The 14,916-nt window shown below is 42.7% G+C and overlaps 1 protein-coding gene across 2 annotated transcripts in view; it reads left to right on the forward strand.

Moving 5' to 3' along the window:
• Positions 1 to 14,916, forward strand: part of FAR2 (fatty acyl-CoA reductase 2) — a 71,628-nt gene that overhangs the window by 34,988 nt on the left and 21,724 nt on the right. For both annotated transcript variants that reach the window (XM_054399633.1, XM_054399634.1), the window contains exons 2-5: positions 3,017 to 3,192; positions 5,222 to 5,401; positions 11,645 to 11,822; positions 13,130 to 13,174. In XM_054399633.1, the coding sequence (XP_054255608.1) occupies positions 3,017 to 3,192; positions 5,222 to 5,401; positions 11,645 to 11,822; positions 13,130 to 13,174 (579 nt within the window). The remainder of the gene's footprint in view (positions 1 to 3,016; positions 3,193 to 5,221; positions 5,402 to 11,644; positions 11,823 to 13,129; positions 13,175 to 14,916) is intronic.

Here is a 14,916-nt window from a genome sequence, read left to right on the forward strand (position 1 = left end):
GACCATATAGAATAAGCTGCATCTGTTCTGTCTAAATCTTCCCCTTTCCTGTAAAACACTGACAAGTCTGAAATCTCAGAGTCCACAAAAGAGGCAGCAGACTTCAATTAAGCAGCTGGTCCTGTTTTCGGATCTCATGGTGACAATGAACTGAATGTTCTTGTGATCCAGAAGGTTTCCAAAGCAGTATGCTGATTTGTGAGCTTGCATTTAGAAATTGCCCTCAATCCTTCAGAGAAATGCAGTGAATCATATTTGACTTCCAATTCTGTGCAAGAGTTTTTATTTTACTCCTTTGGGGGGTAAAATAACTTTCTGTCATAGAATCATCATAGAATCGGTCAGGGTTGGAAGGGACCACAAGGATCATCTAGTTCCAACCCCCCTGCCATGGGCAGGGACACCTCACACTAGATCAGGCTGGCCAGAGCCTCATCCAGCCTGGCCTTAAACACCTCCAGGGATGGGGCCCCAACCACCTCCCTGGACAACCCATTCCAGGCTCTCACCACTCTCATGGTGAAGAACTTCTTCCTCACATCCAGACTGAATCTCCCCACTTCCAGCTTTATTCCATTCCCCCCAGTCCTATCACTACCTGATATCCTAAAAAGTCCCTCCCCAGCTTTCTTGTAGCCCCCTTCAGATACTGAAAGGGCACAATAAGGTCACCTCGCAGCCTTCTCTTCTCCAGACTGAACAGCCCCAACTCTTTCAGTCTGTCCTCATAGGAGAGGTGCTCCAGCCCTCTCATCATCCTGGTGGCCCTTCTCTGGACACGTTCCAGCATGTCCATATCCCCCTTGTAATAGGGGCTCCAGAACTGGACGCAGTACTCCAGGTGGGGTCTCACCAGAGCTGAGTAGAGGGGGAGAATCACCTCCCTTGACCTACTGGCCACACTTCTCTTGATGCATCCCAGGATCTGGTTGGCTTTCTGGGCTGCAGGTGCACATTGACAGCTCATGTTGAGCTTCTTGTCCACCAGCACCCCCAAGTCCCTCTCCTCAGGGCTGCTTTCTAGCCAGTCACTGCCCAGCCTGTATTTGTGCTTGGGATTGCCTCGATCCAGATGCAGGACCCTGCACTTGGTCCTGTTGAACCTCATGTACCCACCTCTCCAGCCTGTCAAAGTCCCTCTGGATGGCATCCCTTCCCTCCAGATTGTCTGATGCACCACACAGCTTGGTGTCATCAGCAAACTTGCTGAGGGTGCACTCAATGCCACTGTCCATTTTGCCAACAAAGATGTTGAACAAGAATATTGTTGTTAGCATTGATTTAATCTTTACATCTTTTCTTTTAGTGTGTTTAATTTATGTCACACGGTTTCCACTCTTGCATCAACATTGGGCAAATCAAAGAGCAATCTCTAGGAAAACAAGAGGCCAAGATGGTAAAGAGATTTGAAAAACTCACTGTTGCCAGTGAGTAAGCTACAGAGTAGAGGGAACACCCAAGAAAAACATTGCTACTGAGAAACCAGCTGGCACATCCTCCAGCTCCAGGGCAAGTTCAGCTACTCCCTACCTTTCCTGGCAATGCTTATCTAGACGGTTCTTAAATGCTTCGAAAGACAGTGGCCCCCAGCATCCCCCAGCAGTCTTTCCCAGTCCTTAGTTGTTCCTGTTGGTAATCTGGTTACCTTTGAAGTGTGGTTATCCTTTGAGATTATAGCTCCGCAGATCCCACAGCCTCTAGATTATATTTATACTTTCTACCCTTCTTCTGGTCTCTCTATCCCAAAAGGGGGGAGCTTTTTGGACTTAACTCTTTCTAATATTGTGGGTGAAGTTGCTCAAATACTACAGTGCTGGCCAGCAATACAAAGCCCTTAGAACTGATGCTTCTGAAACTTAAGATGATGTTTTCAAGTCCTCTGGCAAACTCACATAGTGTTTTGAAATCCAGGCTTCGTCTTCTTTACCTGTGAGATGTACCAAATGAAAGTTCTGTAGGCAGAACCCACAGCAGCTGTCTGCTTTCAGGGCACAAGCAGAACTGCACCCACACCTGCCATGTTGTTGTCAGTGACTCTGAGCTACTCACTGTGCAGAAATGGGAACTGAGCAACCTGCTGTTTTCACTTAGGCATTTTTCAGGTGATGGCAACATCGATTTCCTTTTCACTTCAGAATGTTTGTGCACAGTTGTCATGCTGTGTAGGGTACCTGCAATTGCAGGCAGAGCAGGGTACCACATGCTGATTTTGGACAAGTTGTAAGAGAGAACAGTATATAAAAATGTAGGTATCTTATTAGAGGACAGATGCACAGTCTTGTCATTCTGCAGAAGGCTGGGCAGAAACTGTGTGTTGGAAAGAGCTATGGATCATACTGAGAGATAGAAAGAAGGGGATGGAAGCCAGCTGGAGAGGCCAGCTAGCTATAGACTTGTCAGGCAAAATTGCTGTTTGCAGTCAACATCTTAAGTAGTATGGGTTATTGACATTCCTCACCTTTCCGCCCCAAAGGCAGGTCCCCACAGGACTCATCTAGCATGAACAGAGAGTGACAGTAGGCAAGGAGCAGCAAATAAAGAGGAGGAACCAGAATGTGTCCAGTTCCGTTCCTCTTCTCAAGTCCTTTGTAAAACCATCAAGAAAATTGCTAAGTCTAATGCTTCACAGGTTTTCCCACTCTATATTTAGCCTTCCTCCTTTTTAGCTCCTTACAGGCAGCTTTTGAGGTGAAATAACAAGTGATTGCACGAGATATGGCGATAAAGGAATTTCAGTGGCTGTCCAGTGAAATAAAGGTGCACAGAAGATTCATTTATCTCTTCAGGACAATGCATTAACTCCTATATTTTTGTTCTGTTTCTCCTGTGAAATTTTCCTATGGGACAAAACAAGTGAATGAACTATTTCGTCATCTCACCTGTGTCCTCTCTCTGGAAGAATCAATCATTCTCTTTTGTGCCATTTTCATTAACTGACGTAGTTGGACTGGCTTCTATTCAAAGTGATCTCAGTAGCCTAATTCTGTACCTGATCTCTCTCTGTTTGTGCTTCAAGGTCTTTGACAGGGTCCGAGAAGACTGCCCTAATTTCCATGAGAAGATTAAGCCTATTAATGCTGAACTCACTCAGCCCAAGCTAGCCATCAGTGCTGAAGATGAGGAGGAGCTTCTGACCCGGGTCAATATTGTCTTCCACTGTGCAGCAACAGTTCGCTTTGATGAACCCCTGAAGTATGTCCTGCTTTCTGCTTTCTGTATGTGCCCAAGCATGATTCAGAATGCACAGCAGCTCATAACACACCATTCAGTGCATCTCTTGTATGGCTGTGGTAATAATGCTCCACTTAACATTTTCATGCTACACGTGGTTCTGTGCTGAACGTGCAGTGTAAATGCTCTGAAAATGTCACATGTGTGTATGCACGTCAAAAGTGAAGTATCTTGGCAGATTTCCGTGGAGAACAGAAGGAACTACTACAAGCTTTGGTTGTCAAATAGTTGTTAAGTGTGACCTAAAATTGGGGAAGGGAAAAATGTGGTTTGGGTCAAGAGGGACATGTTTTGGCAGAACTAGCTGGAGACAGCTTGGAGTGAAACCATGTTGTGTCTGTCTCTGAAGCTAGTGTTAATGGCCTTTCTTTGTCACTGAGTAATTGCAGAGAGAAATGAGATGTTGTTTAAGAAAACAGTCTATCACAAGCTTTAAAATACCCACCACTTGTAATTAACTGTTGATAATAAAATGTGCAGTTTCTCAAGGAGCTCCCTTGGGTGTGCCTGTCCAGGCAGGCTTTCCATTAAGAAAGAGCAGCAGAAATAAGCCACTAAACCAAGATGAGATGTGTAAATGCCTCTATGCAAATTGTAACCAACAACAAACCAAGACAGATAGTCTGGATCTTCAGAGTGTTTTGAAAAACACTAAAATACAGCAGAATTCCAAAGAGTGCAACAGAATACGTAGAATCGATGGGTAAGGGAGATGCAGCTTTTGAGATACTAGTAAAGCAGGAGCAGAGGCACTAAATGAATGACTGGCATCAATATGCAGGACACTTAGGGAGTTCTCCAGACAGAACTCTTGAGGGCAGAAATCTGAGAAATTGTGTTATACGGAAATATTAGTAGATGCAGTTTTAGTACAAACAGAGAAAACAGAGTAACAAATCACCAGGTTTTGGTGATATTCCCCTAGAAAGCTAAAGGAACTCTTGAATGCCTCAGAAATCCATGCTGGGCCTGTATTCTGAGCACAGTTCTGTTCATACCCTCTCTGTAGGGTTACAATCAAATAGAAGAGTAACTTTCATGTGAAGGGTAGCAAAAGTAGAATCATCCATCCTGCTAGAAGGGCAGGAGGAAGAGAAATATGTAGAAAATGCTATTCTTTAACAGCATCATGCTAAAAGAACCCTTTCTGGCTTTAGACACTGTGATCCAAACATTCTTAACTTCTGTTTTTTTCATTCATCTGACTGTTTACAGTTTCTCTTAGATGTTAGTGTAATTAATTTCTTTAGTGTGCACTACATTTTGTAGCATTATTGTTAATCTTGTATGTGTTGTTGAAGCTTCTCCTTCTGGGATGAACAGATTACCTGTTCCTTAGCCTTTTCCTTTGTGGGCAGGAAAGTGTCATTCTTCCAGTTCAGTGCATGCAATGAAGTTGAACATCTGTTCACTGAGATCCATCGTAGATAATCTCTTGGACAACTTCTAGCTATGCAAGGTGCTTCAAGATCAATCTTGCTAACCAGGACTCTTTTCAATTCCTTGGGAATTCAAGCTGTTATCCCTAATTGTGTCTTCTTTCAGTATAAGTCTGTTTTTCTGGGCCCAAGGACCCTTGGCAGTTTACTGAAACTGTGTGTTTATCCAGTTTAGCAGTGGTCCCTTCAGGAGAGAGCTGAGTGGGTACTGTAGGAACCACAATGCCTCAGTGGTCACGTGTATTGGAAGTGTTTGTTCCAGGATAAAGTGTAAAATACATTAGATGTAGAGATGTTAGCTCAATGTTACCCCTGATCCTTGGGACGAATTAAAAATATCTGAGAGACATTCTTTGGCCAGAACAACGAATCCAACAGAACTGCTCTGAAAGCTGGGTTTAGCCCTAGCATCCCAATGAAGCTCCCTGCTCTGCTGTGACCCTCTCCTCTTCCCTTACTTGCCATTTCACTCTGTGGGGTTTGGATCACGCTCAGCCCCAATGTATTCTTCCCACTGACGTGCATTTTGTTTCTTTTCCCCTCCTCTTCAGACACGCCCTGCAGCTGAACGCCATGGGCACACAGCGGCTGCTGGAGCTGGCGCGGCAGATGCAGAACCTCGAGGCCTTCATCCACATCTCCACCGCCTATGCAAACTGCGTCCGGAAGTGCATAGATGAGGTCATCTACCCACCCCCAGCCGAACCCAAGAAGCTCTTCGATTTAGTAGAGTGAGTAGGAACCACATCCCCTCTTCTGACACTGGTTTGGCTTCACTCTGCAGAAGACCTCGGAGCATTCACGCAGCCTGGCCTGTGCGATTTCCGCTCGTAGTCGCCTTGGTTGCTGTGTGGCCTTGTCTGTGTGCTCATGCCAGCAAGAGGTGCTCGCTGTAGTAAAAGGGAGACACGGGAAGAGAGAACTTGCTTTCTGGGTTCTTGTGAGGGGCACTTCCTGCAGAGTGCTGCCCAGCAAGTCTGTCTTCTCCAGGTGTTGTCTTGAAACTGGCTTTACTGAGGTCTTTTGAAAACAGTAGAAATAGAGACTCTCTTTTGGAGGCTTTTTATCAGGAGAGCTACTGAAGTCATGCTTTATAAACATTTGGTTGAGCTCTTCCAAACACAAGCCAGCTTAGTGATACTTAATAACCTTGTGATTTCAGTTACCTCTGTATTTTTCCACACATCACTTTAAAAAAGGCTGTGATTTCCTGAGAGTCCAGCACTGAATAAATTCTGCACAAGTGCATTTGCTGTCAGGAATGGGGTCCTGATGTGTATTCCTGTAAGACTCAGATCTGTTGCTACCTTAGTAAGAACTGAAATTTTTTGCATACCTTGTATTAATTTCTTTATCTCTTCATCTCCTCATCATTGTTTCCACTTATTTCAACAATCCTGTCATATTAAAGTGGAATTAGATGGGGGTGAGTCAAAAACAGGCAGTCCTGATGTATATTCCTGTAAGACTCAGATCTGTCGCTACCTTAGTAAGAACTGAAGTTTTTTGCGTACCTGGTATTAATTTCTTTATCTCTTCATCTCTCCATCATTGTTTCCACTTATTTCAACAATCCTGTCATATTAAAGTGGAATTAGATGGGGGTGAGTCAAAAACAGGCAGTCCTGATGTGTATTCCTGTAAGACTCAGATCTGTCGCTACCTTAGTAAGAACTGAAGTTTTACGTATACCTTGTATTAATTTCTTTATCTCTTCATCTCCCCACCATTGCTTCCACTTATTTCAACAATCCTGTCATATTAAAGTGGAATTGGGTAGGGGTGAGTCAAAACCAAGCTGTTTTAGAAAGACATCAGTGTGAGAATCCAGGACTCTGAGAGAAAACCAAAAAAGCGTAACTAAATTTATTGAAATGAAGAATAGATAGAGAGAACAACAAAATCTGCTGATAAAAGGCTAAGGCTGCTCTTGCATTAACAGTTGTATTAAGGGAACTTGATTTGCTGATGTTTATAAGATGTAACAAACATGCAGGATTTCTTTTGCTTGCAGAAGAAGATGTTTCTCAGCTGCAGTACTAGATGCAAGTTATTAAAACCAGACCTGTAATCTATACATGGGACCTGGTTTCATGGCTGTGGTGGTCTTAGGTTGACAGTGGGACTCACAGATTTTAGAGTTTTTTTCCAACCAAAACAATTCTATGACAACTTCCTTCCAGAAGAATCTTCTCACAGCTGTAACTTTGTTTTCATTTCTTTTCTAATTTTCTTGTATTCCACTTGTGTAATACAAGTAAGTTACCTGTGAACTACTAACTGGAAGAACTGGTATAAAATGTTTCTTTCTTTGATTTAGGGTAATAGGAAATGAGATGAATTCACATCCAGCAGGAGAACCACTGAGATCTTACATAAAAAAAACCTATGTGCAAGCCCCTGATAATTTGATTAAGCACTATTCTAGAAAATTCATGGCAGATTGGTGTTTTCTTTTTTAATTTTTTCCTTTAGCCCGTATTCTTGGATGTGTTTACTTCCAGTTAGAAGTCACCTATCATCTATGATGTATTCAGCAAATGAAGGATTGTAAAAACATGAGAAACGCCCTTGTGCACTAGAGCAATGGGCTGCCTCACCCGGTAGTTACCCTCAGCAGAGGCACTGGGAGGTGCTGCTGAGGGTTACCTAAACAAGCCTGGCTAATTTTGTAGTCCATTCCTCTTGTAGCCTTCCAGAAAGCAGAACTGTAGTATGAGAGATGTTACATTCTATTATTTTTGACTCTTTTTTTAATCCAGTAATTAGTTTAATCTCTTTTTTAATTTTCTGCTACTCTAATAGTTTTGTTCACACTCCTAGTTTGTTGTCTGTCCAATAGTTGCATCATTGCCTTGCAGCATTTAACCCTATTCACAACCTCTGCAGTTCTGTAAATCTGTACTGCGTTCACCCTGGACCTTCTTGGCCACAGCCTGGAGAGTTCCAGTGCTTTTACTCCTCATATGTCAACTGATCTGTCTCCTTGGTGATTTCTTTGCCTTTTCTCTCTGTCTTTTTAAACTCCACTCCCTCCCTGCAGTTCAGGGGCCAAACAGAAGAACTGCACAAAGCACTCAAGATGTGGTCACTCAAAATTTTATCAAAATATCTTCAAAATTGCACCATTGATCTTGTTCTCAGTACCTGATGATGTCCGACATTTCACTGACTTCTTTGTCTTCTGTTTCTCATTGACCATGTAATTAAAGATGGAGTTTCTTGCTTTTTACTATTTTGGTTTACTGCTTTTTCTATCTCTCATGCTCCAGAAGCTTACCATGTTTCACTACATTTAGTGAGACGGAAAACAGAGCATACCCTCAGCCAGGAAGGCACCTATCTCTTTGCAGTGTTTGCAGGTAGCACTATAATTGCAGCAAAGACAGCTGTTTCCTTCAAAGGCACTGAAATCAAGTGAGTCTTGTTGGAAGTCAGTTTCCAGGGCCATTGGTTTGGAAGGGGTTCTGCAAATCAAAGGTAGTTATGTGAAAGGGATGTGTGGGGCTGCAGAGTGCATGAAGGAGTGGGATGGAAAGTCTTTGGGATGGCATGAGGTGACAGAATGGAATAAAGAAAACTCTGAGGCTGTGAAGGACAGGGGGTTACTTGAAGGAAGAGAGAAAAGGCAAAGATGGAAGATGAGAGCTGTCCACCTTTTCTTATACATCACATAAGTAAAAGAAATAATATGTAGATATCTGGGTACAAAAAGTGTTGGAGGAAGGAGATTAACAGGTACAGAATGTTGCATTCAAAAAGGTGTAGTGGGGGGAGCAGACAAGGAGATATAAACTCCTTTCAAAAGGGGGAAGAAACAGAGGTCATGTTTTGCATCAGCCAGCTGTGAGAGCTTCCTTTCACAAACTATCTTAAAACGCTTTTCTGCAAGTGCATTAAGAGGCATGATCACACAACTGGACACAAAACCAGATCCATTTAATGATGCTCTTGGCCACACACTTGATACATGCTTATGATTCTTTATTTAGCTGAAATCCCAATTAGGACTCCCAGCTGTTTCTTTTTTTCGGTTCTTAACCTCCTGTTACATCCCTGCTTTCCAGTATTTTGATATTTAACCTGCAAGTAAAGCCTTAAGATTAATCTGTGTCAACCAAAAGTCACACTTGTAAGTGCTGCCAGGCCAATAAAGGAAACATGTAATCTGCCACATTAGGCAAGGTTTGCTTTAATCTGAAGCTGAGGGAAATCAGCTTTGAAGGGTATGCTGAGGTAAGGAACACAGTGCACAGTGAGGTGATGGGCTGAAGCAGAGCTGTTTCCATTCTTGCAGAAAATGTAGGTCCATCATCACTTCCAAGAAAGAGTTTCTTATTACTGCAAAGTGCTTAACACAGAGAGCTCTCTTTTGCTATGGCAGGGTAATTTGGTGCACCTGTGTGATGAGAGGTTACTAATTGTTTAATGTGAGGCAATTGCAGCGCTGAGCAAAAGCAGTAGCATTGTGATTTAGCATTTCAAAATCAAAGTAGGTCACAGAGGAGTAAGAACAGTTCACCTCACTGAACTGTCAGCTCAGTGCTCCTGTGATGGTAATGCTGGTAGATCAAATCACCTGGTAGGATGGTACCCTAGAGACAGGCAGGAGCACAGTCCTCTTAATGACCACTTAAAGTGATGCAGAGGCCTGTCTGGAAGGGTGGGAACAAGAGGAAATTTCTTCTCTTTGTATTTCTGCACCTGTCTTTGCTTTATGAGAATGCTAAATTGTAAAGTCCTAATTTAAAGAAAAGAAAAGAGAAAAGAAAAAAGGAAACAAAAGGGAAAAAAGAAAGAAAAAGAAAGAAGAAAGGAAAGAGAAAGAGAGAAAGAAAGAAAGAGAAAGAAAGGAAGAAAAGAAAGAAAGAGAGAAAGAGAAGGGGAAAAAAGCCTTGTATACAGCTTAACCTGGGTGCCCAAATGACCCTGGTCTGCCTCCAGGCTCTGCAGAAGCAGACACCTGCTTTTACTAGACTGGTGATAATTCTTGACAGATTCAAACAGTGGCAGTTTAGCTGAGGCTCCTAGGAGGCCAAGTTAAATGGCTACCTAAAAAACCTTTGTAAATTAAGTCAACATTGTGTGCTACTTCAGCCACTGCATAGCTCAGCTTCATATCTTATGCTTAAACCATTTTCCTGCCTTGTTTATGAAGCATAGGAGGAGGGTTGCAAAAGGAAGTATTTGTGCCTCTGTAAGAGGGTTTTTTTGTGTAAAAAGAAATAATTTCTATATTCTTGTCCTGGGTTAAGTTGAATATTTGCTGCTGTTGTTCAAAAGCATCCTGCCTCATGCCAGCTTCAAAATGAGAGTACTGGCTGGAGTGAAGTATTATGGGGCTTGAAGTTCGGCTTGTAACATGGGAGGCTTCCTGTTCCAGCTGTGGCTTTCGGGTTCTGGGTTTTGGGTGCTGGTTCTTTTCTGCAAGGATAGTGGCAAGATGAGTGGGAGTGGGGTTGCTGCTTGTTTTCTTTTATGCTGGATTTTATTTACTGCATTCTGCTGCATTTTTTCTGCAGGTAGGCTAAGCTAAGCTCATTTATAGTAAACTCTTATCTCACTCTGTTTCAACCTGGAGGTTTATTTGTATGTTGCTTTTTCCCTTACTTCTGTGTTGGGGGGAACAGACAGATTAACCCCTTGCTTAAAAACTGTCAAATTCTTTTTAACGTGTTCCAAAACTGAAAGATTCACTGGATTCAGCCCTCCCCTGCAAACTCTGTGGCAGTTTCATTGAATCAGTGTTTTCTCATGCAACAATTTTGTGTCGTATTTCCATCTGTGTCTGAGAGCAGTCTGAAAAGCAGTGTGCCACCTGAGCCATTTGCATGTGTAAGTTGGTATGATAAGTAATTTTCCAGGTGTGACAGTCTTCACCTTATTCCTCTCCCCTTGACCTCCACCTGGTCAAGATAAGGAAGGGTGAAGACAGGTGAAGACACTATATCCTTGCAGTGCCCCTGGAAGAGCACACCTGTTCAGTCTGAACTAGAAGACTTAATTGCAAATTAGATTATGGGAGTTAATCTTCGATTCCATGGTGTAACACCAGACTGCTGAAAGCCAGTTGGGCATTGGCAGCAGTGTACAAGGGCTCTGGAAGTACAGCCAGTTCCTGTCCTCTAGACCCAAATGCTGGCAGAACCAGTGAAGTCTTGATGGAGTGCCAAGGAAGAGCTTTTGAACCTTAATCTTTTGCTGCAAAACCACAGTAGTGAGGGCCACTTCATTGAAGGTACACTCACACCTACTTCTGATGTATTAGCTACTTGAATATCTCAAAAAAAACCCAAAAAACAAAACCAAGCAAACAAAAAACAAACACTAAGCCACAAACTTGTTGGATGTTTTTTAGTTAGTTTGTTGTTTTGGTTTTTTTTTAAGCAGTTAGCACTGATAGATTCCGAGAAGCCTGTGGAAAACAAGAAGGAATGTCTAACACTGCTAATAGCCCTACTGGAACAGTACCCCCGTAGTACGTTGTTCTAGCTTTCGAGACCTTTGTGATGCTACTCCACTGAGTAGCTAAAGGTTACCAAGAATCTCCTGAATTATGCCTGGGAGTATATAAGGACTGTGTTGCCTGAGAATGAACACTGCCTGGTGAAACTGCTAGGCTGGAAAGCTCCATCAATCTGTAGGCTATGCATATATTTATATTACAGATTTCAGTGAATCATAAAGCACACAAGACTGCTGTAAGATGCCGTTGTATGCATACCTGAAATGGAGCTGAACATCATAGCATGAAGCTCATCACAGGGTTATCCTGCATCTGAAAGAAAAAAGTACCCTTTCCCCCATAGAGTTGTTCTAAATCCAAACTGGTTCCCTCTTGCTTTGTCTTGAACAACTTTGATTTGTTTATCTTTTTGTTTCAGATGAGGGTTCCTGTCTCTGTGGTCTTCTTTGCGTCACTCTTTTTTTTCTCTCTGCACAGCAGATAATGACATTCTCCTTCTTTCCTGTAGGTGGTTGGATGAATCTATCATTCAAGACATCACACCCAAGCTACTTGGGGCCTGGCCCAACACTTACACCTACACCAAAGCCTTGTCAGAATACCTGATTCAGCAAGAGAGAGGAAATTTGAACATTGCTATCATCAGGCCATCCATCGTGGGAGCTAGCTGGCATGAGCCTTTCCCTGTAAGCGTGAATACATAGCAGTTCCCTACCAAGAACCTTTTGATAGAGCTGTAGTACTGTCAGGAACCTGCCCCTACTTGTATCACTATCCACTTGAAAAACAGGTACTGCAGTTCATAGGGAAGCACATGGAAGAGGTGGGGAACCTTTGCTGGTCTTCTTCAGCATCCTCAGGAGTGAGTCATGTCCCAGGTGAAAAGAACTCATTTAAGGACTAATAGCAAGAGCTGGGATGGTAATGGTGCAAAGTGCTGGACTTCCAACTGTCAGTCTTCTACACAGAGCAGTTTCAGTGCTAGCTGGGGACACATGAGATCTGAGGGTCGCAGTCATGCGTTGATCCATTCTAGTTCAACGCTTTCTGTGTACTAGTCAGGCTATTACTGAAGTCCTGGTGAGCACCCTACACCTCACATGGTGCTTGCAAGCACTCGGTAATGTCAGGTATCTCCGTATTATGTTGGTAGTCACTGAATTGGCTGCATTCAATCTTGTATGGGCCTGTTGCAGATGCAGATGTCGACCACAGTTATTAAATGCAGTGGCACTTCTGGACCAAAGCAATTCACTAAGCTAAATATACTGGTGGGAATAATACACCCCAACACTGCAGCCAGATTGGAAATGCCACATAAAGTCACCTCTGGCTTTCATGCTACTTGAAGTGTGCCAGTGGTGGCTGAGATATATAGCCAGGGCTCTAGCCCAAGCTCCCCATACTGGAGAGAGAGAGAGCAAGCTGTTCAGTGTCATAACCTGTTTCAGATCAAACAGCTCATCTCTTTACTCCAGCTCCCACAAGCAGCAGTTTCCCTGACTTAAAGTAGATTGGGATACAAAAGTGGAGTGGTTTGGAATTTTTGTTCTTCCTCACCTTAGAAATTAGCTGTAATGATCAAATCAGTCTTAGTGACATCTGTATGTTGTATACCAGAGGGTGCACAATGTTTTCGGCAAGTGTAACAGCACCAAGACACTGTAGTGTTTAAAGATAGATTTTATTCCTGTGGACAGGTTATTATGGGAAAGAAGTGGCTTCTGTAAGCAAAATCAGATTCTGTTGTTGATGGGTGAATTGCAGACAGCATGAGTTATCATACAATGCATCCCCTATTGAAAATCTATTGGGTACTTTGTACTGGTTATCTCCCTGGCAGCTGTCCCAGATAGGCTGGCATCCATCTTAACTGGTGTCTTGTTGCTTCTTTGTCTACACCACAGCATTGTAGCCCTTCTACCACTTCAAGGGCTGTAAGCAACATGTCATTGAAAAAAAAATAGTAATCATTCTTCTTGTTTTTTTGCAGGGTTGGATTGACAGCTTCAATGGGACAAGTGGAATATTTGTTGCGGTATGTCTAGTTACTACTTCAGGTGCTCTTAAAGTGGAGTTTGAGTAACTAAAATAGCAACTCTAAAGTTACTCTGCAGCCCCACTTAGAAATTGGGGGGGGGGGGGGGGAAGAAACCAGAATCACAGCAATTTTCAGAGTCTTGTAGAAAGATGTCACACACTTGCCATACATCTATATGCCTGTACTACCCAGAAGACAATTTATGCTCTGCTCAAAAAAGGGACATTGAAAGAGCATTCATGTTGCTAGTTCACTAAATGTGAATTGCAGTTTCTAAAAACTCTGGGGGGAAAAAAAAACGGTTTTGGACAAATTTTCAAAGAAAGGGCAAAAGATGCATCCTCAAAACTGGGGTAATTCACAGATGTCAAAGCCTGAATCTGACAACAGAAGTTAATTTTCCAGGCCAGATTACCATACCATCGATACAAGGCAGCACTGTTTTCCTTTCTTTTATCTTCAGATGTATTGTTGCTAAGCCCGCTTGCTATAGTTTGTGACCACTCCACAGTAACAAAGACTCTGTGTCTCACTTGTCACTGCTTTATACAGAATTTCTCCGTGTGCAGAGGGCACTGAAATAATGCCCCTCACTATGAACGCAGGCTCTGCCAGGAATGTGGAGAATTCACTGCAGTCTTGCTTAGCGTTGCTGTCAATGCCAAGTGTGTGAAACAGCAAGGAGCACATCCATGAGATAAATAATGAGTAACATGATAAAATATTCCCTGTAATACAAAAACAATCATTACAATTCATCATATCATAGAATCAAAGAATGCATTGAGTTGGAAACAGCCTTTAAAGGTCATCTAGTCCAATCCCCCTGCAGTAAACGGGGCCATCCCCAACTAGATCAGGTTGCTCAGAGCCCTGTCAAGTTTGATCCTGAATGTCTCCAGGGATGGGCCTTCCACCACTTCCCTTGGGCAGCAGTAAAATTGCATACCTTTTGTCTTGGCTTTTTTTTCCCCCTGAACTGAAATGATTGCCTTAGGTCTGTTTGTCAATGCATAATGCTGTATGCTACGAGCAGATATTTTTGTTCATGCATGATTTGTCCAACTTGATTACCTTGGAAAAACTGTATTGTAATCAGCCCGATGCTGCCTATAAAAGGATTAGTAGTGTACAATCATAGGAGAGCAGAATAAAATCCAAATATCATCTCGTTAAAAAAGCTCATTTAAACCTGGAAGACAAGCATAAAGACAAACTGTTACAGGCTCTTCTGAAATCCACAGGAGGGGTGAAATCAGTGGGTATGTCCTAGCTATTGCTTTTATCTGTGAAACCCCAGTTACATGTTTCACAAACAGTCCAAAGCTGCCAAATGCATCCTTTGTGTTCACAAAGTGTTGCTAACTCCAGTTCATGTCAGTTTCTTTAAAATAATTATCTCTCAGCTTTTTACAATCCTTGCTGACTGCCTGTAAAGCTTGCACTGCCTCTCTGCCCTACTCCCAGCATCTTGTGCTGTTTTCTTTCATGACATCTTGTCATCCTAAATAATGGTGTTGCAGTTCCTTAATTTTGCAGATCCACTCCTTACATTTTCATTTGGCAGATTCTAAGTTCTGTAATAACTGTGAATTTTTATTCAAGTTGTGCCAGGGAAGGTATAGTCTGGATATTAGGAGGAAGTTCTTCACAGAGAGAGATTTGCCATTGGAATGGGCTACCCAGGGAGGTGGTGAAGTCGCCGTCCCTGGAGATGTTCAAGAAAAGACTGGATGAGG

Source organism: Indicator indicator, chromosome 3 (genome assembly GCF_027791375.1).
Source record: "Indicator indicator isolate 239-I01 chromosome 3, UM_Iind_1.1, whole genome shotgun sequence".
NCBI classification, from domain to species: Eukaryota; Metazoa; Chordata; class Aves; order Piciformes; family Indicatoridae; genus Indicator; species Indicator indicator.